This window comes from Lepus europaeus, chromosome 8 (assembly GCF_033115175.1).
Source record: "Lepus europaeus isolate LE1 chromosome 8, mLepTim1.pri, whole genome shotgun sequence".
Classification (NCBI taxonomy): domain Eukaryota; kingdom Metazoa; phylum Chordata; class Mammalia; order Lagomorpha; family Leporidae; genus Lepus; species Lepus europaeus.
This window is the reverse complement of record NC_084834.1, coordinates 63,400,690-63,428,442: the sequence shown is the minus strand read 5'-3', so window position 1 is coordinate 63,428,442 and position 27,753 is coordinate 63,400,690. Positions and strand designations below refer to the sequence as shown.

At 37.3% G+C, this 27,753-nt stretch overlaps 1 protein-coding gene across 1 annotated transcript in view; it reads right to left on the bottom strand.

The window, feature by feature from the left end:
- Positions 1 to 6,299: 6,299 nt before the first annotated feature.
- Positions 6,300 to 27,753, bottom strand: part of ARSJ (arylsulfatase family member J) — a 102,524-nt gene continuing 81,070 nt past the window's right edge. Inside the window, exon 2 of the mRNA XM_062199703.1 lies at positions 6,300 to 8,684. Within this exon, the coding sequence (XP_062055687.1) occupies positions 7,283 to 8,684 (1,402 nt within the window). The 3' untranslated portion in view covers positions 6,300 to 7,282. The remainder of the gene's footprint in view (positions 8,685 to 27,753) is intronic.

Genomic DNA, 27,753 nt, shown 5'->3' with positions numbered 1-27,753 from the left:
GAGAAAGTCAACAGAATGAGTAGGAGGCACAGTGAGAAGAATGGAAATACCTGCTGGAAGAAGACTGGATGGTAGGTGGGACAAGTAGTCCAAATGGTGCTTTTGAGTTTGGCTCTCTCTTCCAGGCAAAAGAAAAAAGGGTCGAGGAATTGTGAAAGGTGGCTTTTGTGTTGGCCTCAAACAGCAGAAATTACTTTGCACATTGCTCTCTCCTTTAGACAGGTGGAAAAAGCATGAATCAGTTCCCAAAGCTGAAGCAGGCTTTGGGCACAGCAGTAGCTAAAGTGCTTGGAACTGATGGGAGACAGAGCTCACTTGCTGATTTGCAAAGTTTTGCTCCCTCTGAACCATAACTCCCCACTCCCCTGATCTCAGTAACTTGAAGATTTAGGGATAGGGCTCAATTTTCATGCTACCAAGGGATGCTAGTAACCCAACACATTTGTCCCTTTATACTGTGGAACTGCAGGACAGGGGATTCAACTATTGGTAACACTGTTGGCCACAGGTGTCTTCATTCCCAGTTCTATGGCAGGAGTGGGTGTGGGACTTGGGGATAGACAAAGTGACAAAGAAGTAAAATGCAGGGGTGGTGTAGAAGGTTAAGCCACTTCTTGAGATATTGGCATCCCATATTAGAGTGCTGGTTCTAGTGTCAGCTGCTCCACTTCCAGTCCAGCTTCTTGAGCCTTTGAAAGGCAGTGGATGACAACCCATGTGCTTGGGCCTCTGCCACACTTGTGGGAGACCCAGATGAAGTTCCTGACTCCTGGATTTGGCCTGGCCTAGCCCTGGTTGTTCCAGGAATTTGGGGAGTGAACCAGTGGATGGAAGATCTCTCAGTCATGATCTGCCCTGCCCACCCCCATTATTCTTTCAAATTAAATAAACAAATAAATCTGCTTAAAAAAGTAAAATGTGGAGCCATGGATGCAAGTGAGGACAGAAAGAGCCTAAGAACAACCAGAAGGTAGGAAAAGCAGAGGCAGGGACCAAAGGAAGGCAGATGGAAGAAATCTTCCCATCCATCTCCCTCACACAGTCCCCATTACAACTCCATTTGCTGCTCCCTGCTGATAGAACACAGGATATCCTGGCAGCTGTGGCCTTAATTTCTAAATGCTAATTTAACTTTTACAGCTTTGCACAAAACTTGATGAGAAGAAGAGTTTACTTAAAACACTATTGTTGCTGTTAAGTCAGAATGCATGGTAAAAATTAAATGCTTGTAATTCCTTACCTCATAGGTGGTATAGGGGATTATTCCAATCAATGTTAGTAGAAATTGCATTAGGGTCAGAATAGGTCTACTCTTTGGCTGAAGAGTTATGATTTTTTTGAAAGGGACCTTCTAGAAGTTTGATGATGGTGAAATTAAAAAAAAGATGTAAGTTTAGATAATATGTGAGATCAAGGGTTTTGTTTCTTGGTAACCTTGTGAAGATGTCCAGGGACTTTCACTCTCAAACATGGTGTCTTGGGATGCTGGTTACTTTAAATTAAAGGAGCTTAGATAGCAGCAGATGCTGGAAGGGGCTACTTTGGTATCTTCCTTGTTTGCTTAAAGTTGGACCTTCAAGGAGGGAAACAATGACCTTTAGTCCCTTCTCTGAGCTTTCATATACTAACATTGCAAGAAGAAAGACTATAGTCTGTCAACACCCTTGGGTGGATTTGTCACACACCATTGGCTTCTATTTTGCTCATTCAATATACCAAAAAAAATTATTCACAATTTACTCTGCAGATTTATTGGACTTTGCCTAAGGTCATTGTCCAATGAATTCCCCTAGAAATCAGTAATAATTTCCCACAAAATTTAAATTTCCTCCTTCCTCATAGAAAAGTGGTATCCAGTCTTCCCAGTCATTTTGGGCTCATGGGTAGCCACAACGCTTGGCTGCTTCCATTCACACAATAAATTCCTGTTTCTGTTTCCTCTTTAATCTCTATATTGCTGCTTATTCCAGCAAATGTTCAGGGGACAAAGGTAAGCCTGTCCTTTAACTTCTGTACTAGCTGTTTAGGATATGGAAGGTCTGCTGAAGAAACTCCCGATTCATAATTCTCAAGGCTGAAGTAAATTTGTTATTAGGGCCTTCTTTATATAGGTATTAATATGTGTCATGAAAATGGCAGAAAGATCTCTGTTTGTCTCTGGATCTCTCTGCCTTTCAGGTAAAATGAAAAAAAAAATATGCCATACCAATGAATCAGTCAACTTCATACAGAGCTAAAACTAACAAAATACTAGAGAAAAATATAACTTTGGAAATGAAGAATCCTGGTCTGCCAAATTGGAGAGTTTTATCATGAAATACTCAAACCTGTGAAGCATAGTACATTTTACTTCACAATTCTATGAAGACGTAGAGGCTTATTTGTTACTTGCGATTTTTTGCTCTCATGACTTGGTACCAGAAATTATTCACAAAAATTATTTGCCTGTCTAGAAACCCTCATTTAAGCTAATGTATTCATTAGAATAATCATGTTCTACCATTAGGTAATAAAGATGATATAGATAAAATTTGCTCTCATTTTTGTGATTGTTTCTTGGCGTCACTTGTAACACTCTGTTCTTGTAACTATACATTATTAGAGCTAGAATTTTATAATGACTGAAATTTCTGCAATTCACATTTTTGCTGTTATTAGGTAGAAGACTATTAGGGATAATTTGTTCCATTTTTCAACAGTAATATCTCTATACAAGAAGTAGAAAGCAGAAACTCAAGAAAATGGAGCTGAAAATATGAATATATGTGATTTTATCCTTTCATTTAAAGAAATATAGAGTGCCAACCATGGGCCAGGCATTGTTTTATACACTGGCAATACAGTTGTAGGCAATACATAAATTACTTTTCTTTTTTAAAAAAATATTTATTTGCATATTTATTTCCAAGGCAGGGGTGGGATGGGGAGGACAGGGCAGGCCACACCACTTGCTTGTTTACTTCCCAAGTACCCAAAACAATGGGAGCTGGGTTGAAAGCAAGAGCTGGGAATGCACAGGTCTCCCTTGTGGGTGCCAGGAATTCAATTATTTGAGCCATCCTTGTTCCTCCTAGACTCTGCATTAATAGGAAGCTGGAATTGGGAGATGAAACCAGGAACAGAACCCAGGTATTCTAATACAGGAAGTAAGTATCTTTGTTGGCATTTTAACCACTATGTCAACCATCAGTCCCCTAAATCATTTTTCTTAAACCTGTGCTTTCTTGTGAGAGGAGGCATACAGTAAGTAAAATTTGAAATATCATAAACAGTGTTAAATACTATGGAAAAAGATCAAGAAGGGAAGAGGAGGAATGGTGGGAAGGGAGAGGTGTTCAGTTATTGGATCCATGGCTGCTGTCCTGTCTTCCCTTTGAAGGCAAGGACCCTGTCTGATTCTTGCTTGTCTTCACACCCCAGTGTATACATTACAATTGGCATTTACCAAATGCTGAATGAGTGGATGGATAAACACAGTATTGAATGAATCATCCTCTTATCCTTAGTTATGTTTTGTTTTAAATACTTTGCATACTATGTATATTATTTTCTATCTGCCTCACTCATCTAGAAGGAAACCTGCACAAGAGTAAGAATATTTATCAATTTTGTTTCCTGATGGATCTCAAGGAGCTAGAACTTTGTCTGACAATAACATTTACTAAATATTTGTGGATGAATGAATGAATTATATTAACTAATTTCCTTAAGAGGAAACAATGTAGCTATTAGCTTATAACACTTTCATTTTGCTGCTTTGGGCAAGGCAGGTTTTTCCTACCAACACACCTTCTGTTGCTACTGATGAATTCACAATTTGTGTGTTCAAGAAAGCCATGACTAAAGTGCTTAAGAAGGTAATCTTGATGCCAAATTCATGTACCTTGGAAAAAATTCAATGTAAAAATGTATTAACTCTATAATTATTCAACTGTGAATGACAGTTTCCTTTCTATCCTTAAAGATTTTTAAAGGGGGTTGGGCCAAGAAACTGCATTATTCACTGAAATTCACATAATTATTAGAAAAGTAAGGAAAGAGTATATAAGAAATTGTTTAGAAAATCTTGACAAATCTGGAGTAGGTGAGGGGCCACAAATGCTGTGTTCTTTGTTTTTATTTGAAGAAAATATTTTTCTGTCCTTTCTCATCCCAGACACAGACAATTCCATAAATTGTTTTCTGACAATAGAAGGTTCAGAGTTCTATTTTAGAACTATTTTAGATGGAGTTTATACTTCAAAGAGCCACAGAGAACCTAGAAATGCATCAGAGGATTACAGTTCAAGAGACGGACACCTAGGTGTAAAGGTCCACTATTAAAATTTCTGGGAGTAGGGCATGGAAGTCAAGTGCACAGTGTTTTTCTTTCTGGACATTTACAAATACCCAGTGACTTAGTGAGAGCATTTTGGAAGCATTTTCGTTTATTATTTGTATAAGACTTTGATATTGGATTTTAGTTTAAGGGCAAGGCACTGAAGCTGCTACCCAGAAACACTTGCAGGTGGAAGAAATTCTCTTTTAAATAATCAACATTTGTGAAACCATTTCCAGGTAGAAAACTTTTTCATTGAGAAAGTCATGGTAATATGGAGAGAACTTAACATGACATGATAATAGGTAAAACCAACTGGGATCCATTGTGAATTAATTTTCATAATTCCAATTTGTCTCTTTCCCTATCTTTTCAGTTTTGCTAGGAATTTCTGGAAGATTTTATGTTTATACCAGCAATTTTCAAAATCTATTCCTCAGAATTCTACTCCTGCTCAATGTACTACAGTGTTTTATGGTGAAATAAATAGGAAATTATAAAACTTTTCTACAGATAGTTACAATACCAATAAAGATTAAATAAAGTGACTCCTTTAAAGTTAACCTGGCATTTCTCAAACTTATTTTTCTTCCAGAATTATTTTGTAGTGTAAAAATCATCAGATTTTTTTTTTCACAATTATGTTACCATCTAATGTAAGTCATGTAATTATTTTATAACTTTGTTTTATCAAGATAGGAAAACACTGAAAATATTCTTCTGATTTTTAAGACTCTTTTAAAAAATATAGTGGGCAAAACAGAAACTCCAGTAAATATTACTCTATATATGCTGTAGTATATATAATATATAATTGCATACTATATAATATGATATTATAGTAAATATATTAGACTATAATAAATAGTTCATGATATATATATTGACATATATACTGTAGTACATATTATATATACACTCTATATCCTAGAAATATTAAAAACTTTAATTATTTGTACATTTTAGTTAATTTCAGTACTAGCTTACAGATTCTTTTACAAATTTCTAGAAACCCTGAGGGGCAGTTCTTTGAATTCTAATATACACAAGTTCAATGGTATGCTGCTTATATCATCAAGCACATTTCCTTATCATAGTTGTCACTCCACAGATCATAGCTCTGGCTATCTATGACTTTTCAAGTATAAACTATGAGGCTTAGAGGTTATTTGCATTAGAAGATGTTTCAACAAGATGCCAGGGCCTATAGGAACCTCATCAATCTATGCTCATGGATGACCCATGATAACTTCATTATAGATAACACTCCTTGTATATTCCTCATGATGATGTAAATGTGAGTTACAAACTAGATTTAAGAAAAAGGTTTATTTATTTTTATTTGAAAGTCAGAGTGAGAGATCTCCCATCTGCTGCATAGGTTCACTCCCCAAATGTCTACAATTTCTGGGGCTGGGCCAGGCAGAAGCTGGTAACCAGGAATTCATTCCTGGTCTTCGATGTGAGTGGCACAGATTCAAACACTTGAGTCATTGCCTGTTGCCTTCCATGGTGTGCATTAGCATGAAACTGGAATTGGAAGTAAAGCCAGGATTCAAATCAGGCACTCTGACACAGCATGGGATGTGGGTGTCCCCAGTGACATCTCAATCCTATTACACAAAATGTCCACACCCCAAACTAGATTTTTATGCCAGGCAGGATCCATACCTTCAATTTCTCTGTTGTCCCTCAGTACCCACTTTGTGTAAAAGCAGGCCATTATAAATGTTATTTATTAATCAATGAGCATCTTTTTCCATGTACTAGCTAGGTGAAAACAAATTTACTTGGAAAATCCATATTATATGAGTATGGTTGTTAAGAAACCATACCTTCAGTTGCCCATTTGTAAAAATTTTTGTTTGTTAAGATCAAATATAATTTTCACTAGATGATAGATCAGAAAAACCACACTAAATTTGCTAGTGCCATAAAATAAATCATTTTAATAATTAAGATACATAAGTAGTTTATGATAGAAACAATAAACTTGTCTCAACTCTGCAAAAACTGAATTTCTATGTAATGCTTAAGGAATATATTCATCTTATTACATTCAAAATAATCGTTGAAAAATGAAGATTATAATTCTTTCTCTGAATAATGTTCCTTGTATAGTCTATGAATTCACATGGTGTTACAGTCATTTATAGTATTACAGTGCTTGGTAATCTTTCAAGAAATGGAATAAAATTCTTCTACAGATGTGTAGAGAGTAAAATTAAATAATTTAAAAGTTATTTGCATAACTTCTAATGAAAACAAAATATTGTTTTCTGTAAAAATAAATTAGGGACTTTACAATGAAATGTTATTCTATTAAAGTGTTTAGAAAACAGTTACATTCATTTTTGGTTGTATTCTCAGACATTCGTATTTGCCACTCTTTCATGCATGATAAAATGAGGCACAAGCTGTTCACATGTGAAAAAACATCTTATTTTCACAGGAAAGGAAATGATAAAGAGAATTGTATAGAAAGCCCAAGTGTCATACAGATGATAGATACAGGAATCTATTAATAAGTTTTTTCAAGTTCTTTGTGGTGACACAATCATTGACTGCACTTTATCAAAGATAGTTTTTATAATTGTGCTACCCTGTAATTTCCATCCCATTAGTATGCATCGATTGCAAGTTACAGTCCCCTTTCATAATTTAAAGCATAGTGTGGGTCAATTGGCTGACGCACAGCAGCTGAACTCATCATGACTGACCACTTTTAATAGGAGAACAGAAGAAATGAGCATGTCCATTCTGCTTTAAGTGTGACTTTGCAGGAGTAGCGCCTTTGGCACAGGGCAGAGCAGCTCACCATATGGTGGTCAGGTGGAACAACATGAAAACAAGCCCGATGTTTATGGCGGTGCTATTATGGAGCCAACCTTGCTGGGGAACCTTGCTTGACCTGGGAAACAGCTGAAAGTCTAAGAACTTACTGGACCAAACAGGAACAATGTGTCATCCATGAGTAACAGCTGAATGGCAATTCAGAGATGCACCTGCTTTCTGCTGTTTCTTCTTCTTTGCCTTGCTTTTCTTTTGCTTTTTCGTGCCTTTATTACGGCCTGGCTTTTTTTTCTTGTTTTCCTCTTTATACCATGGTCCCCAGACTCCTCCATTGAGCCGAGGGTTACTTCTGGGGTCTTTGGGTGGGTACCTGACAGGCACAGCTGTTTTGTTGAACTGTGAGAGCCTCCGGAGGAGTTGCTTGACAATTCCAGGATACCTGCTAGATAGGTCCACTCTCTCATAGGGGTCAGCTGTGATGTTGAAAAGCCATATGCTTTTGCCAGTTGACAACGTGATCCGTTCATTGTGCCACCGGTTTGGCCCCAGGTTGCTAAAAGATTGAGGAGGAACCCAGTCACTGTAGCCAGGATTTCCCGTTAGCAGTTTCCAGTGCTGCACCCTGATGGCTGACTGTATTGCAGTGTTCCAGATCCCATAGCCTGCTGCCCAGGAGCCATTTTTGGCCTTGGTGTAAATGGGGTCAATGTTGTGCAAAATATCCACTCGGGGTGAGCGAAGGCCTTCACTTATGGTCTCCCAGATATCATAACCATCCAGTTGTATGTCCTCATCAATCTGTCCTTCAGCCAGGGAAATCAGAGTGGGGTACCAGTCAGTGATGTGCACAAGCTCCTTACATACTGTTCCCTTGTTTTTCAGAAGTGGGCTATGCACAAAGCCAACAGCCCGAATCCCCCCTTCCCAGTATGTTCCTTTGCTTCCTCTGAGAGGCCAGTTACTTCCTCCTGCCGTGGGCTGGCCACCATTATCTGAAGAGTAAATGAGAATGCTGTTGTTATAGAAACCATAGGTCTTCAGGGCCAGGGTCACGTTATTGACTGCTTCATCCAAGCAGGAAAGCATGGCAGCATACCTCCTCCTATTTATGTTAATAATGGATCGGTAGTGTTCAAAATACCTGCCTGGTGCTTGCAACGGTGAGTGAACGGCTTGGTAGGCAATATATAAAAAGATAGGCTTTGTGGGGTTATGGGAAGCTAAAATTTGCTGTACTCTCTGAGTGTACATCTGTGTGGAATATATACCATTATCATGGTCCCAGGCAGCACTGTCATTTTCATACAAGTCATAGCCACACATCCCAGGACTGTCACATTTGTAGTGTGTATAGTAGTCACCACTTCCCAAGAGGGAACCAAAAAAGGTATCAAATCCTCTCTTAGTGGGCATGCATTCTTTTCTATAAAAACCCAAGTGCCATTTCCCAACCATATGTGTGGAATATCCAACCTCCTTCAGCTTCTGAGGTAGGGTTGCGTTGTCCAGAGGTAAACAGTTGGGTTGGGTAGGTCTTATGATAGAATGTTGAAGTCCCGTGTGTATCTGATACCTCGGAAAAAGGTATAAATTTTGTCAGGGCAGGATACAAGAGAGATTCTATGTAAAACAGTGATGCCTAAACTAAATGTTTATATGAAGATAACATTACCCCAAATAACTTATGACCAATTTAACATTTCTACTCTCAATTCAAATGTCTTAACCTAACTAGCTCCATGTTTAACTTCTGAAATACATATGAATCTAAAACAGTATTTCTAAAACTAATATTTCATCACCTATCTCAAAATCTTTTTAAATTCTTTTACCAGAATTTATTTGAATAAATTTTAATCCATTAATTACATGACAGGGAAATAAACAAGGACATACAGCATCACAGTATTATTGTTTTCAGCTTATACAGCTCTGATTATTTCCTAAATTAATTCCTGAGATCATTTATTTCAAGCTAATTCTGAAGTACTACAAATACATGCAAAAATAATATAAAAATTTTTCAACTGGTTAGGTTGTCAAAAAATATTTCATATTTAGTCCTAAACCTATTACATCTCTGAAAAGTTTTCTTATCAATGTGTTTTCAGAAAACACATTATTAGTTTAATTAAATTTAGAGTAAATATTTTAGGTAGTGCTAAGGATTGTATTTTTTTCCAAAAGTAGCAGGAAATCAGTGCCTCCTCCCCCTTTTAAATTACAATAATTTATAGTCTAAGGAAACATGGAAATCATGTGTTTATGTTAAAATTAAATAAATGCGGATTTCTGGGATTTTTTCCCCCAAAGTTATTTTTCCAAAGGCTTTATTGCACAAATAGTTACTACTATCATGTAAGTCTGTGAATTTTCACTTGGATCAAGATGTGTCAGTTTGATTCATGACATTTTAAACATTTTAAAAGTGATCATTACATACTGTATGCATGGATACAATTATCATAGTGCATGCTATAAATGTGTATAAACGGAATAAGTGCATGACTCTGGGTGGGGGATGTTGTCAACAGGGAAGGCTATGTATGTATTGGGGGGAAAGATTTAAGGGAATCTGTCCATACTACTCAATTTTGCTGCACATCCAAAATTGGTTAAAATAATACTCTGTTTAAATAATTCCAGAAAGATGTTTTAAAAAGAAAATACAGAAATTTGAAGAAAATGAAGGTTATAAAAATTGTTAAGGTAAATATGAGGATATTCTTGGAATAAAATTCTAACATTTGGTTATAGTAACATTTGGTTCAAATATATTTTTCACAGTACATTAACCTTAAAGATCAACATATTATGGGGCCGGCGCTGTGGCATTAGCGGGTAAAGCCGCCACCTGCAGTGCCGGCATCCCATATGGGTGCTGGTTCAAGTCCTGGCTGCTCCACTTCTGATCCAGCTCTCTGCTTAAGATCTGGGAAAGCAGTGGAAGATGGCCCAAGTCCTTGAGCTCCTGCATCCATGTGGGAGGCCCGGAAGAAGCTCCTGGCTCCTGGTTTTGAATCAGCACAGCTTCAGCCTTTGAGGCCATTTGAGAAGTGAAACAGCAGATGGAAGACTTTCTCTCTCTCTCTCTCTCTCTCTCTCTCTCTCTGCCTTTCCTTCTCTCTCTTTGTAACTCTGACTTTCAAATAAATACATAAATCTTAAAAAAATCAACATATTATACAAATGCTAGGTGAATAATTCAGTATGATTTTTAACTTTTAAAAATTTGTTTAAAATTTATTATTTATTTATTTGAGAGACAGGAAGAAATAGAGAGAGAAGGAGAGAGCAAGCTTCCATCCACTGGTTCATTCCACCAAATGTCCAGACTGACTGGGGTTGGGCCAGAAGTAAAGTCAAGAATACAATCCAGTTCTCCCTTACAGGTTGCAGGAAACCAATTACTTGAGTCATTATGCTTTCTTTCCCAGCATTTGCATTAGCAGGAATCTGGAGTCAAGAGCTTGAGGTAGGAATTGATTCCAGGTACTCTCCAATATGGGAGGCAGGCATATTAACTGCTAGGCTAGGCTCCCTAACTTGTTTCTATAGGTTCCAGTGGTAGTATAATGCAATGGTAAGTTCTTTTGTAGTGTAAATTACACAAATGGTTTGTGGTATATGGTCACACATTAATGGTTTTGTAGTATCTGGTCACTACTACATAGCAGCATTCAAATGGGTACTATCAGATGTCAACATTCACAATAGTCACAGTTTTAGCAATTTAACATGTAATAAACTTTCAAAAATAATTTCAAAGGTACTACATATCAAACACCAAATTCAAAAGGCAATGTTACTGTCTTTGATCATTTTTGATCCAGCTCAGGATCCAAAACATTGATTTGTAAAACCACTAATTTTATAAAAGTACATGGCAACTTGGCAACACCTATCAATGTAAATCTGGAAGAAATTGAAAAGGGATAAATCTCTATGGGTGAACATTTGGGGAGGATCCCTGGGGATGGGTTATTAACTAATAATTATCTCACATGGAAAATCTATTTCAGTGAACAAAGTTATCTATCCAATTCATTGAAAGGTTAACCACTTCAAGCCTTTCTAATCAAATTGATCATTTTTTCATATAATGGTAAAAACAAATAGAGATTTATAAAACTAATATACAGGAAATAGGAAAATACACACAAAAAAGAGTTTTGCTGCTTATAGAAAACTGTATAGTGTTAGCAGATAAATAAGAATTCATAGCTATGAATCAACTATGTTTCTCCAGAAAGTTGAATGGCTTTTATACTGGAAAATTTAGAACCAATAGCACACACGTTGGCAGAGGTTTTCAGGGCAGATGTTGCTTAAAAATACTTAAAACTTCTAGAGCCAAATAGGAGGAAGTCTTGGGGTAAAATCTGGGTGTATAGGAGTATAGGTTTTGGAATAAGATCAACCTGGGCCTGAATTTGCTCCACTGTTTATCTTCCGTGTGGCTTTGGGCAATACTTAATCCCTTTGATTCTGAGTCTCCTGTCACATAGGGATAATGATATTGGAATTTTGTGAGCACTGGAACAGAGAAAAATCTAGTAAGAAGAGTATTCCCAATAAATGATAGCTTTTACTATTATTACTCCAGAATGCTGGATCTCATATTACTAATAGACTTTCTCTCATAGGTATTATTCTATTTAATACTCACTACAATGATGAGAAGTGAAACTCTTTATGTCTGGGGGGTTGGTGTTGTGGTAGCAGATAAAGCCACCACTTATGACGCCAGCATCCTATATGGGTACCGGTTCATGTCCTGGCTGTTCCACTTCCAATCCAGCTCCCTGCTAATGGCCTGGGAAGCAACAAAGGCTGGACCAAGTGCTTAGGCCCCTGCTACCCTCATGGGAGACTTGGAAGAAGTTCCTGGGTCCTGGCTTTGGCTTGGCCCAGTACTGGCTGTTCTGACTACCTGGGGAGTGAACCAGTGGATGAAAGATGTCTCTTTGTTTCTCCCTCTCTCTCTAATTCTGACTTTCAACTAGATAAATAAATCTTTAAAAGAAAAAAAAAACTCTTTATATCCATTTTACAGATGTGCAAATAGAGATGTACAGAAGTTGTTGTATCCTTTCCAACCCCTCCACCAGTCCCAACAGGCTGTGAAACTGGTTCTCGAACATGTGGTGCCAACTCTGATACTCTATCTGTTCCTTCATTCTAAGAGTTAACACTAGTATTTATGAAAGAATCAAGGAGCAGAGGAAATATGCCAGAGGTCTTGAAGGGTTTTTTTTTTTGTTTTATCTTTCCAGTTAAACTGGAGAATGAAGCTTACCTTCATCACAGAAAAGGTTGAGAATTGTTTACTTTTTTTTTTTTTTTAGTGAATGCTGTGAGAGCATTTCAAAAGGAGAAAATTAGAGTCAAAAAGAAAAAGCATGTAGTTTCATCTTCTTTTTAAAATTTTTTCCTAAAATATTTTTGATTAGTATGTAATACTTATTCATTTGATTGGAGTATAGTGCAATATTATACAACACACACACACACACACACACTGTGCAAAATGATCAAGCCAAGCAACCAGCTTTCCCATTTCCTTATCCTGTCTTCCTTTCTTTGTGCTTGAAGCTTATCAGTTCCTCACTTCCTATTCTTTTTACAGATTCTTTATACATATTAACAACCAGCATTGGGTAAAATAGCTTAGGAAAGATGTCACATATGAAGTATCTGCTCATAATTCCTAAAAATAATGGAAAATCAACTATAAGATAGCACTACAATTGGGAATAAGGATGATAATCTTTAACACCAGTTAATGCAATACAGAAAATGTTCATTTATGTTCTCATCTCTGGCCTACACCAATCTGTGGAGCAGGCGGTGGTATTCCATTTATACAAAAGCAAAGAAAAACAAAACAAACAGAATAATTTAATTGCACTTAAGTTTTAGTTATAAGTCCTGAGGTTGTACACTGGAATTGAGATTTTTGTTTTGCATACTCTTCCATGGCATACTTTCAGCTAGTTGAATAGCTGGATCAATTTTAAAGTTTGGATTAACTTACTTGCATTAATCTTAAGCATACACTAATTTGCACAGTTAAGCAACATTACTCTGTGTATATTTGGTGGCAAGAAATAAGTTGCCTTCCCTACCCCCAATCTGATATCACAATTGTTCTATAAGTAAAGAGCCTGCTAGCTACAGGGGTGAATTAAAAGTACAAATTCTCTGAATCCTTGGATCAGGTGGGAATGAAGACAATGTCTGTTGGTCATGTGGGGAACTTTCATCTCTTCTCCCCATCAAGAATGCTAACAAATTACTTCAGGAAGGAAATGCTTGCGATCTAAAGAAGAACTTGCTGGAGTCTTTGGGTTTATGGTGACTCTGACTTGGAAGGAGCAACTAGCTTGAAGACCAATCATATAATTATGTTATTATTATATACAATTATATATAATATATGTTCATATAATATTTAGACCTCTGATCTGGAAGGCAGTTTCTTGAGCAGCAATACAGTGCCTTTTCTTTGGCCTCAATGGATCCATATCATCCATGACTTGTAAAAAGAAATAGAAGAGATGCATATTATCCAGGATATATAATTTTTTTAACTTTTATTTAATAAATATAAATTTCCAAAGTACAATTTTTGGATTATAGCAGCTTTTCCCCCCATAACCTCCCTCCCATCTACAACCATCTTATCTCCCACTCCCTCTCCAATCCCATTCTTCATCAAGATTCATTTTCAATTATCTTTATATACAGAAGATCAATTTAGTATATACTAAGTAAAGATTTCAACAGTTTGCACCCACACAGAAACACAAAGTATAAAGTACTGTTTGAGTACTAGTTGTACCGTTAATTCACATAGTACAACACATTAAGGACAGAGATCCTACATGAGGAGTAAGTGCACAGTGACCCCTGTTGTTGATTTAACAATTGACACGACAATCTTATTTATGACGTCAGTAATCACCCAAGGCTCTTGTCATGAGCTGCCAAGGCTATGGAGGCCTCTTGAGTTCACCAACTCTGATCTTATTTAGACAAGGCCATACTCAAACTGGAAGTTCTCTCCTCCCTTCAGAGAAAGGTACTTCCTTCTTTGATGGCCTGTTCTTTCTGCTGGGATCTCACTCACAGAGATCTTTCATCTAGCTTTTTTTTTTTTTTTTTTTTTCCCCCAGAGTGTCTTAGCTTTCCATACCTGAAATACTCTCATGGGCTCTTCAGCCATATCCAAATGCCTTAAGGGCTAATTCTGAGGCCAGAGTGCTGTATAGGACATCTGCCATTCTATGAGTCTGCTGTGTATCCCACTTCCCATGTTGGATCGTTCTCTCCCTTTTTTATTCTATCAGTTAGTATTCGAAGACACTAGTCTTGTTTATGTGATCCCTTTGACACTTAATCCTATCATTATGATCAATTACAAACTTAAACTGATCACTTTAACAAGATGACATTGGTACATGCCACCTTGATGGGTTTGTATTGGAATCCCCTGGCACGTTTCTAACTCTACTTAGTCCAAGTGAGCATGTGCCGAACTGTACATCTCCTCCTCCCTCTCTTATTCCCACTCTTATATTTAAAAGGGATCACTTTTCAGTTAAATTTAAACACCTAAGAATAACTGTGGGTTAATTAAAGAGTTCAACCAATGGTATTAAGTAGAACAAAAAAATACTAAAAGGAATAAAGTTGTTCCTTGACAGTCAGGACAAGGGCTGATCAAGTCACTGTTTCTCATAATGTCCATTTCACTTCACCAGGTTTCCTTTTAGGTGCACAGTTAGTTGTCACCGATCAGGGAGAACATATGATATTTGTCCCTTTGGGACTGGCTTAATTCACTCAGCATGATATGTTCCAGATTCCTCCATTTTGTTGCAAATGACCGGATTTCATTGTTTTTGACTGCTGTATAGTATTCTATAGAGTACATGTCCCATAATTTCTTTATCCAGTCTACTGTTGATGGGCATTTGGGTTGATTCCAGGTCTTAGCTATTGTGAATTGAGCTGCAATAAACATTAGTGTGCAGACAGCTCTTTTGTTTGCCAATTTAATTTCCTTTGGGTAAATTCCAAGGAGTGGGATGGCTGGGTCCTGTGGTAGTGCTATATTCAGGTTTCTGAGGAATCTCCAAACTGACTTCCATAGTGGCTTTATCAGTTTGCATTCCCACCAACAGTGGGTTAGTGACCCTTTTCCCTTCCCCCACATCCTCGCTAGCATCTGTTGTTGGTAGATTTCTGTATGTGAGCCATTCTAACCGGGGTGAGGTAAAACCTTATTGTGGTTTTGATTTGCATTTCCTTGATGGTTAGTGATCCTGAATATTTTATTAATTAATAAGTAGCACAATCAAGATTCAAAGTAACCTAAATGATATGAAACATTCTTGAAGCAAAGAAGATTAAATACAGATAGGAAGTAAAGAGAGTCAAAGATTGAAGAGAATATGTCAAAAGGATGCTGAAGGGCTGGTGCCGTGGCTCAATAGGCTAATCCACCACCAGGTTCTAGTCCTGGTCAGAGCGCCGGATTCTGTCCCCGTTGCTCCTCTTCCAGTCTAGCTCTCTGCTGTGGCCCAGGAGTGTAGTGGAGGATGGCCCAGGTCCTTGGGCCCTGCACCTGCATGGGAGACCAGGAGAGGCATATGGCTCCTGGCTTCGGATCAGCGTGGTGCGCCGGCCACAGTGCACCGGCTGCAGCGCGCTGGCCGCAGTGGCCATTGGGGGGTGAACCAACGGCAAAGGAAGACCTTTCTCTCTGTCTCTCTCACTGTCCAATCTGCCTGTCAAAAAAAAAAAAAAAAGGGATGCTGAAGCTGATTGAAGGGTCTCTCAGTGATCAAATGTGGGAGGACAATTTGAGCATTGAAATAAATAATGGAGTGGGTGTTTGGGAAAGTGGTTAACATATTCTGGGATGCCTGCATCCCATAAGTGGAGTACCTAGGTTTGAGTTCCAGATCTTTTATTTCTGATCCAAATTTCTTGCTGATGAACATCACAGGGGGTAGCATGTGATGGCTCAAATAATTGGGTCTGGGTGAGCCACATGAGTTCTGGACTGAGTTCCTGGTTCCTGTCATTGTTAGGGTACATCTCTGACTATTATGGACATTGGGGAAGTAAACTGGAGAATGGAAGACCTCTCTCTATCTCTCTGCATTTCAAATAAATAAAAATTTAAAATAAACAGTATGAAAAAAGAATATTAATTAAATAAAAGAAACATTGGGTCCATACTGCTATAAATAAATAATAATCAAAGGCTGATATGGAATGGGATAAAACATTTATTAATTATGCAGGAATGAGTCTAACAGACATCACCTTTCTCAGGAAGTGATCCAAGAAGCGTCAGTAACAGGGAAGCTCATAATCATCTAGGATATATTGCACTAGATAGGATGCGATGAGAAGAAAATAGTATTGTTTCTGTAATGCTCCAGCAAAACCAGGAACACTAATTATCCTGTTAAACCATCTGGTAAACTCAAGTTGAGGAACATTTTACATAATAACTGGCCTAAAATCTTTAAATGTCAAGGTTATGTATGTCACAGTAGTATGAAACAGGACCATTAAATGCAATATGTGATACAAATTAAAATAGTTACAGTGAACGACACATTTTGAGAATTAGCCAAAGTAAAATAGGTTTTCAGAGATAAATGAGAATTGCAATGTTAATTTCCTAATTTTTTTGGTGTGTATGTGGCTCATACAGAAGAATAACCTTGTTTAGGAAATAACACAATAAAATAAACATTGGGTATAATGGGGAATCATGTTGGCAACTAATTTCAAATAAGTCAGGAAAAATGTACTGTATTTGCAATTTTTCTACAAGTATGAGATTGTTTTAAAATTTGTAAAAATGTGTAAGAAAATCTAATGGATCAATGGAAGACATTTCAGTTAAAAAATTTTTTTAGTTAGTCATATAAAAGACTATGTAGGCTGGCGCCGCGGCTCACTTGGCTAATCCTCCGCCTGTGGCGCTGGCACCCCAGGTTCTAATCCCGGTTGGGGTGCCGGATTCTGTCCCGGTTGCTCATCTTCAATTCCAGCTCTCTGCTATGGTCCAGGAAGGTAGTGGAGGATGGCCCAAGTGCTTGGGCCCTGCACCTGCATGGGAGACCAGGAGGAAGCACCTGGCTCCTTGCTTCGGATCAACGCAGCGCGCCAACCGCACGCAGTATGAGGGCCGTAGCGGCCATTTGGGGGGTGAACTAACGGAAAAGGGAGACCTTTCTCTCTGTCTCTTTCTCTCTCACTGTCTAACTCTGACTGTCAAAAAAAAAAAGACTATGTAAATAGATCTGTGAGACTGGATACATCAGACCATGAATTTAATGAATAACAAATGAGAGAAATGAAAGCTAAAATAAGATGTTAAATTACATAAAGGCAATGTGCAAATGTGACAAGTAATAATCCCGTTCTGTGTTAATCAAAACATATCTGGAAAATAGTATCCAGTATTTTTACATGTGTATTTTTACATGTGTATTATATACACTTATTTAATATTGCACAATGCACTATTGTTTTAAGTTATAAACACTATAAAATATATACAGAGTAGAAATTTTAAAAGATGAGATAAAATAAATACTAGTAGAATTTTTGGCATTTCTTCTTGAATCATCTTGTGTTGCTCTAGGGTATATGTATTTCTATTTAGAGACTTCTGGTACTGAGAGTGGAGTGCAGCAAGAAGAGAATGGAAACACAGATTGTTTAGAGGGTTATTACAATAGACGAGGTCAAGACGAGGATGGAGGCTTGGACTACCATCTAGTGGAAGTAAAAATGGAAAGAGTGGGTGGATCAAATGTATACTTTGAAATTAGATCTGATAAGACTAAGTGAGGGTCATAGAGATGGATAGAGTGAAAGCAAAATGACAGCATTAAGAATAATTTCTAGATTTTTTTAAATGTCTATTTATTTGAAAGGCAAAGTAAGAGTGACACACATATTCACACACAAACACAGATCTGTCTACTGATTCACTCCCTACATGTCCACACCATTGGCCATCCAGGCCTCTCATGTGGTATCCAAGTTCTTGATCCATTTTCCCCTGCCTCCCATGGTGAACACGAGCAGGATCAGCAGTGGAGAGTAGACTATGATCCAGACACTCCAATATGTGATGTGTGCATCCTAAGCAGCAGCTTAACCTGCAGATTCACAGTGCTTGCCCCGATGCTTAGATTTGTAGCTTTGATAAATGGTGAACAGTCCAATTCATTTCTTGTTCTATTCCAAAGCACAGAATTAGAAGCACTGGATAATATCACAAGGTGGAAGACTTCAATTCAGTGTGAAAATAAAATTTTAAATCAGAAATATGGGGTAGCACTGTGGTGCAGAAGGTTAATCCTCTGCCTGTGGTAACAGCATCCCACATGGGCATCAGTTCTAGTCCCAGCTACTCCGATCCAGCTCTCTGCTATGGTCTGGGAAAGCAGAAGATGACCCAAGCATTTGGGCCCCTGTACCCATGTGGGAGACCTGGAAGAAGCTCCTTGCTCCTGGATTGCACCTTGCTTTGGATTGGCCCAGCTCTGGCCCTTGCAGCTATTTGGGGAGTGAACCAGCAGATGGAAGACCTTTCTCTCTGTCTCTCCCTCTCACTATCTGTAATCTTACCCCTCAAATAAATAAATAAAATCTTTTAAAAATCCAGAAATACATAAAAAGTAAAACAGGCTAGATGATCATATTTCAAAAGATTCCTGAGGTGCAAAAGAACTACCAGCTGACCTCTATGGCTGCTTATAACTGTAAGAATCCATGATTTGAAGACTATAGCTCAATGGTAGAGTTTATGATAAGTCTTCCATATAACTTCAGAACAGCTTTACCAAACCTACTTTATAGTATAGTTATTATTTATAGGTATTTGATAAAGAAGTTTCTGTAATACATTGATATCAATTTAACTTTTTTCTTTGCATAATATAAAATGTTTCAACACAGATAATTTTGAATGGTTAGTAGGCTTTTTGGTCACCATCTTGCTACCACATGAACAAAATTCCAAATGAACAATAGCAAACCCAGAATTGATGCCAAACTGGTTAAAAGCAACAGCCATCAGTTTCCAGTTAGCTTAAAAGAAAAATACTATGTGGGTCTTTCAGCTTGGTATTAGAATATTTTAAGAGTTTTATAATCTTCTATGTATTAATTTGTATCACTGTGTGCTAGATATCATAGTTTAGAAATACTTACACCCCATGTGGGATCTGTCCCTAATGTGTCGTCTAAAGCGAAGTGATGCTATAACTAGTACTGAAACAGTATTTTTATACTATGTGTTTCTGTCTAGGCACAAACTGATGAGGTCTTTACTAATTATATACCGAATTGATCTTCTGTACATAAAGAGAATTGGAAATGAAAAAAAAAAAACAACAACCTGGTGTTAAAATGGAAATGGCATAGAAAATTAATTAATTTGAAAAAAAAATTATGTAGGATCTCTGTCTTTAATGTGCTGTACATTGCTATTTAATGCTATAATTAGTAATCCAATGGTAGTTTATTCACTTTACGTTGCTATGTGGACAAAATGTTGAAATCTTTACCTAATATATACTAAACTGATCTTCTGTTTATAAAGAGAATTGAAAATGAATCTTTACATGAATGGAAGGGGAGAGGGAGCGGGAAAGGGGAGGGTTGCGGGCGGGAGGGAAGTTATGGGAGGGGGGAAGCCATTGTAACCCACAAGCTATACTTTGGAAATTTATATTCATTAAATAAAAGTTTAATAAAAAATTGTCTTTTCCATTAGAAGATCTAACACATTTTATTGTTTTCATCTAATTACATATACTCTTAAAAATAGGATACAATTTGAATCCTAATAGTCCTTTGCAGACCATGAAGTCAAGGATAGAGAATATAAAATAAGAGAATACAAAATAAGCCCACAGTAATATAGAAATTAATATTTTGAAGGAAAGGAAACAAGTATAAGAAACTGTAGTTTACCAAAAATAGCCACATGGATATTTATGTCAGAAATATAGAACTAATCTTCCATATTCTGAAAGGTGCTTATTTATTACTTCCTTCCAAAAGTCTTTGTCTCAAAGACTGTAAATCTATTTATATGCATTAATTTCAGTTAATTATACATTTTCAGTTAATTATACAGGTGGGTGGAGCTGGAAGAAGGGTGTCCCAATGAGTCTATGCCTAATTTTTCATCTCATGAATGACTGGATAACGAACTGTTTATTTAACACTCATTAACCTACTATGTGTCAGATATTGTGTTGCCTTTGGGGTTCACAATGGTGATCGAGTTGGTTCCGGCTCTCGAGAAACTCAGTCTAGTGAGAGAGACAGATGAGCAACTAGAGGATTATCATGGCACGACTAAGTGCTACAGTAGACAAACACAGGACTCTACAGTGCTCGCTGCTGGTTGAGGAAGCCTCTCAGAGGGGCTGTGGTTGGTCTGAATTTTAGTATATTCATAGGAGTGCCTAGGAGAATGTGGAACAAAAACAGGTACTGCCAGCAGCTGGAAGAACAGATACAAAAGTGCATTCATAACAATGTGAGACTGAGATGACTCTCATAGGAGGAGGTGTCTTCCAGGCAGAGGTGAAGAGAAGATAGAGTGTTTCAATTAGATAAGCACAATGTTTGAATGCAAAAAGCAAGAGAGTCTGGTCCTCTGGACCAACGGTGAGAATCTGAGAGCAGAGATGCAGACATATATTAACAGGAGATTACAGTCTATAAAGGTTGTCAACTTGTCAACTGACAGACAGTACTGAGTTATATGGGATTACAGCAGATATACTAAGATATTCATAATCAAAATAAGTCACGGGTAGTCACAGAAATACTTTTGAAAAGAGAATTACACAATTACAGGCTTTGCACTCTGGTTAAAAGGATGGATTAAGAGTGAAATGAGATCTGGGAAGGAATATATGCCTAATCTAAGAAATACATGCTGATAGCGCCCCTGTGTTCCGGGTGGCAGAGGGAGCCATTGGCAGATGTCAGCTGGAGAGTGACAAGAGTGGACATGATTTTTTTTTAATGTTTTTATCTGGGCCAGTGTTGTGGCGCAGCGGGTGAAACAGCCACCTGTAGCGCCAGCATCTCATATGAGTGCCAGTTCAAGTCCTGGCTGTTCCACCTCCTATCCAGCTCCGTGATAATGTGCCTAGGAAAACAGCAGAAGATGATCCAAGTCCTTGGGCCGCTGCGCCCACGTGGGAGACCCGCATGGATTCAGATCCACCCAGCTCCAGCCATTGCAGCCATTTGGGGAGTAAACCAGTGAATGGAAGATCTCCCTCTCTCTCTCTCTCTCTCTCTCTCTCTCTCTCTCTCTCTCTCTCTCTTTCTCTCTGTAACTCTGCCTTTAAATAAATAAATATTTTTTTAAAAATGAAAAAAAAAAGAAATACATGCTGATAGCCAAAATTGAGATTAGTGACAGTGAAAATGAGATAAGAGGAAGAACAGATTATGCAGAGGGACATTTGAGAGGATTTTATAGAATATATGCAGGGCACATGGAAGAAGGAAATGTCAAAAATGAGTCTAGCACGTCTAGTCTAAGTGGCTGCCTAAAAGGAAGCTTCTTGTACTGAGCTAGGAAATTGAAGAGAGGAATAGGAATACAAGGTCAGATGAGTCCTGCTCTGTTTAGCTAGAGGTACCTGTAAGTTATCTGTCTTCCTGGAGACATATAGGATGAGAAAAATGAAGATTTGAGACTCATTAGCTCATAGGTGGCAGGTTATTCATGACACCACCTAAAAATAGGACAAAATTGAAGGAGGTAGGCATTGTTGTGCTGTGGGTTAATCTGTTGCTTGGGACACACATAGACCATATTGAAGTTCCAGTTTGACCTACACTGCTTCTGATCCAGCTTCCGGATAATGTCCTTGGGAAGGTAGCTGATGATGGCCCAAGTTCTTGGGTTCCTGCAACTCAATTGGAAGACCCAGTCAGAGTTTCTGGCTCTTGGTATCAACCAGACTCAGCCTGGGCTGTTGTGGGCATTTAGTGAGTGAACCAGCTGATGGAAGATCTCTCTCTCTCTCTCTCCTCCCTCTTTCTCCTTTTCTCTCCCCACCTCCCATCTCCCTTTCAAACAAATTAATAAATCTTTTTTTTTAAGGAAGGAAAGCAAGAAAACAGAGCTATTGTGTGAACCAGAGTTGTAGAAGAGAGTTTTTGAGAGCTGGCTGCATTGCATACTATAGAGGAGCCAAGAAGGTGAGAATCAGAAAGCACTGAACTTGGCAATAAGCATGCACAACCTTATAAATGTATTTTAGTAGAATGGTGGGGAAGAAATCCAGAATGTAGTGAGTCATGACTGAAAATTGATAAATATAAATTTGTGAGAATACTTGGGAGAAAATTTCAAGTTGCAAGGATGGAAGAAAATAATGCAGGAATTTAAGTGTTGATGTGAAGTATTAATGGCATATTGTTGAATCAAAGAACATCTGGCTATGACAGAATATCAATTGTACTATTACATTTTTATGATAAAAAAGTGAAGTTCCAGGAGAGCAGGGATTTTGTTCATTGCTATATCCACATCACCTAAAATAATGCTTGGCTCATAACAGGATATCAGTGCATATCTGGTGAATGAATGAATTACTGGTATATGTTCATAGAGAGAAAAAATATGTTAAGATAAATACAAAACTGCTGAAGAGGCTCATTTTCAGCAAGATAATAACTGTGGGAGAAGATAAACTAACTGGTATACAAACTGGTATACAAACAGTGAAACTTGGGTCTAGGTCTAAAAAAAAAATTTATTCTACTCAGACTAATATGGGACTAATAAATAACTAACTTATATACAAAAAAGATTAGATCTGGGACCAGTGCTGTGGTACAGCAGGTTAAGCCACTGCTTGCAACACAGGAATCCCATATTAGAATGCCAGCTGAAGTCCTAGCTCCTCTACTTTCAATCCAGCTTCTTGCTAATGTTCCTGGGAAGGCAGAGATAGATGGTTCAAGTACTTGGGTTGATGCCACCCATGTGGGAGATCAGGATGGAATTCCTGGCTTTGGCCTGGCCCACACCTGGCTGTTGTAGCCATTTGGAGAGTAAACCAGTAGATGGAAGATTTTTCTCCCTCTCCTACTCTCACATCTCTACCTTTCTCTCTCCCTCTCTCCTTCCCCATTCCCCTCTCTGTATTTCAAATAAATGCATAAATCTTTTAAAAAAGCCAGAAACGGTTAAATCTAAGTCCCAAATGGATAGCTAAACTTGTTCAACACATCAAGGATGTGCTTCCTAGTAGGGACATCTACGCAGAAGAACACCTTTAGAACTGAAGAAAGGGAATAGGATAAGCTAAATGAATTTTGTAAATATGTCCTCAAAGACAGAGGAGATGCCCTTCTCCATTAAGTAAACAAATAACGATACCTTCTCAGGTAACATTTAAATTCCTGTCTTTCCTGGTCATTGGAACCTACTGTTTGACCTTGAAGTTGTCCTGTTTATCCATAATATGTTACCATTTATATCATCAAAGCCTTCTCTACAATGATTATAGCTTTCCTGGTCTCCATGGAAACATGCCTGCAAATCATATGTTATGTGGTAATTTTCTGGAAATAGTTTCCATCCAAAAGTCATTTTTCCCCCACTAGGACGATCTTCTCTGTGATTCCTTTTTTCCCAAGTTCTCCATCCTTTTTGTGGAATTATTCCTTTGAAGATCCCTACTTTTAAAGATTTAACAAAGAAATGGCAGACTATTCAGCATCTATCAAAATTAATATTTACTCACATAATAATGGATTCCTCATTTGTGAAATGGCTTCCAGAGTAAAATTAAAGTACTTCAGGAGTGAACTTAAAATTATTTAATATGTAGAGACTATTTCAAAGACACAAATGCTCCATAAAATTGCTACTTTCAATACGACCACAGAATATTAAATCATTTTTAAAGTACATGTTTAATATAATGTAGTCTAATCAGAAAATGGGATTAGAGGAGTTAGCCAGGGAGTAGCTTAAATATTAAACCATTCTGATGCTATCAACTCTGCCCTGGTGATAGGATGAATTAAGGACAATATCCTTAATTGATATCTGAGTGATAATAGTTAGGATTCTCAACGAAAAAATTAAATTAAATTTTCTAAGAAAAAGTGAAGATACTTTAAACTATTTTGAAATATAATCTGTCACTTTCCTTTACATGAATTGATCCTTCAGTATTAGGTATTCATCTAGAGATAGAATTGTCATATTTAAAAAGTCCAATACTGTTTTTATGGCTTTGACTTTGAAGAAAGGAAAATTATGAAGAGCTTGACATTCATGTTCAACAGGTGGTTTCTCTAAAAGTTAGCCCAACAAAAAAAGATGTCATTCTCACATTCTTGAACAGAATTACTTCCTTCTTACGATGGCTAGGAAACATCTGTCAATTAACTGATACTTTTTGCACCTGAAATTAGCCACACAATGTAGAAGCATTTCACATCAGTCATGTGGGACATGTCAGTGTCTGAGCTGCAAGCCACATAAAAACAAACTGAAACTCCGAGATGGCTCAGCAGTGAAAATGTGACAATCTCTCACCCCAAGTTACAAATTCAGTTTAACAGAAACTACACTAATGAAGTACCCACAACTCACCAAACATTGGACTGTGAATGGAACATAAAAAGTTGTGAGTTTATGACAAATAATCTTATGTGAAATGTGATGATACATTAAATGTCAAAGGCAAAGGACAATTTTTATGATTTAGGGAAAGTTGAGAATATATTTGCTTTTTCCTCAAGACAGCCGGATTTAATATTCTTTCAGTTGATTATTTTTAAAGGACATTAATAAAACTGTTATTAAGTAATTTTAGTTAAGGATAAAGAGAATTATTTAATAAAAACTGCATTAATTGGTTCTCAAGGCTATAGCCATGTAATTTCAGACAGGTGTAATTAGAGAAAGCATTCAGGTACCTATTATCAGGTATTAGATTTTTTTCTAAAAGATAATTTTGCAAATTTCTAATTCATCTGTGACCTTGCTTTTTCACTTGCATCTTTTCTAAGTTCTTACAGCAAACTATTGATTCTGTCTTAAATACAGATATTAGCTATTTTGAATACCACAGGATAAATTAGAAATATTAAATAATTACTGCTGACATATAGAATTGACATTTTACATTTCACAGTATTGAACTCTGTAAGTAGCTTTAAATGGGAATAAGAAAATTAGCAATCAAAAATGAATTCATTGGCTTAATATTATAGATCAATTTTCCTCCTCTAATACATGTATAATAGTATAGTTATAGCTGCCTTAATTTCGTACAATTATTTTCATTTAACTTTTAAAAAAAATTTTTTTTATTTAATTGAAAGGAGAGATTGATTGATTGATTGATTGAAAGATATGTCCCATCTGCTGATTCATTTCCCAAATACCTGCAACAGTTGGGGCTGATCCAAATTTAAGCCAGGATTTGGGAACTCAATCTGGATCTCCCACATCTACTGGCAGGGACTCAAGGACTTGAGTCATCATCTACTGCGTCCCAGAGTGTGTTCTTGTAGGAAGCTGGAGTCTGGAATGTAACTGAGACTCATGAATCCAGGAACTCCATTGTGGCATGCTGGTATTCCAACTAGTGTCCCAATTACTGCACCAAATGCCTACCTCTAACCTCTGTCCGTATGCAGAAAAATATCCAGAGAATTTGCCATATCATTCTCAAAACTTATTAGAATAAAGTATTTCATAGTAATAATTTTTAAAACTATAAATAAAAATATAGTCTGAAGATCTCAATAGATAAAAATCTATTGCCTTGAACACATCCAGGGGTGAAATTCTCCCCAGCTTGCCTAGCTATCATAACATCTTTATCTCAGTGACCTGTATCCCTCCTGCAGATAGTTTCCTCTTCTGTTATCACTGAATATGAAAAACAGACGGCCAGCTCTATGATAACAGAGTTCATAGACTTTTTCCCAGAGAAGATATCCCCCAAGTAACTAGATTGCAAAGCAATCATTATACAGGCAGATTATTTCTCTCAGGAGAGTTCACTGCTTATAAACTGGGAAGGGCACCAACCAAAGAGCTCAGTTTTATCTCAAAAAGCTCTCTGACAATTCTTTATTTTCGGTAAAAAGTTTGTTCTGGTATCAGGATTGGATCCATAACCCAATGTCTCTTTTGTAGGTAGCCTGAGAGAAAATTATATTTGTCAGAAATCAGGTTGAGGGAAGGTTTGTTATGAGCCTTTATCTCTGGACATTCTGTCTAACGGCTTGACATCCTAGGGAGTTTTTCAGCGTATATTTTGGAAACAGTCCAGCCTTCAGGAAAACTTACAATATTATGAATTAAATATTCTGAATCTTACTTCTTCTAGGCTGTGTAACCTTGAGCAAGTTCCTTGACATGTGCCTCAATCTCTCCTTCTGTAAAGGAGATACGAGTAACAGCAATGCACCAACTCCATGGGGTGTACTGTTTTTGTTTCGCTATAAGATAGGGAGGTGGAAGATTAGATGGAATAAAATACATACAACCTATTGTGAAATATAAGATTTTATGCAAATGTTAGTAACAACTAAATTTTACTTTATTTTCTCTTACTTTGCTCCCTTGTCCATTATTCTTCAACCCTACAGCTTCTTCTTCCTCCTGCTTCACTGTATACAGGTGGTAAAACCAAAAACAAACCAAATCAAACTATGATGCTATTGCTTGGGGCCAGAGAAACAGTATCCTGCCTAATGTCCCTCTTTGCTGTGACAGTCAGATTGAAATTTCCAATTGTCTGGGGCCGGCACTATGCTGCAGCAGGTTGAAGCCCTGGCCTGCAGCACCAGGATTCCATACGGGTGCCGGTTCTAGTCCCGGCTGCTCCTCTTCCGACCCAGCTATCTGCTATGGCCTGGGAAAGCAGTAGAAGAGGGCCCAAGTGCTTGGGCCCCTGCAGCCACATGGGAGAACTGGAAGAAGCTCCTGGCTCCTGGCTCCTGGCTTCAGATTGGCGCTGCTCTGACTATTGCAGCCATCTGAACAGTGAACCATCACATGGAAAACTTCTCTCTCAGTCTCTACCTCTCTCTGTAACTCTTTCAAATAAATAAAATAAATAAATCTTAACAAAAAAAAGAAATTTCCAATTGTCAACTGGAAGTTTAGCCCATGGAGTTCTTTTTTTTTTTTCTTTAACTTGATGAGTGTATCATTTTCTTTAAATCTATGGAGGAATACGAAGAAACTGTTCAAAATTTCTCTCTAGGGAGAGACGAGTCATTTGCCAATTATTTGGCATGATGTTTACAAAAAATAAACATTCTGAATAAGGATAGTTTATAAAAAATAGGCTAGGTGTTGAATCTATAGGAATATTTATGGCATGCTGAGTTGCAATTACTTATCATTAAAAGTCAGTTTATACATTAATTATCTGTGTAAAGTTTTTTTGTATTAATTTAATATATGTATCTAGATATATTCCAGAAGTGGATTTTGTTAACAAAAATCTCTTTGGAATGCTGTAATATTATAAGATACTGTTTATTTAATCTACCAGATGACTCAATAGATGAATTGC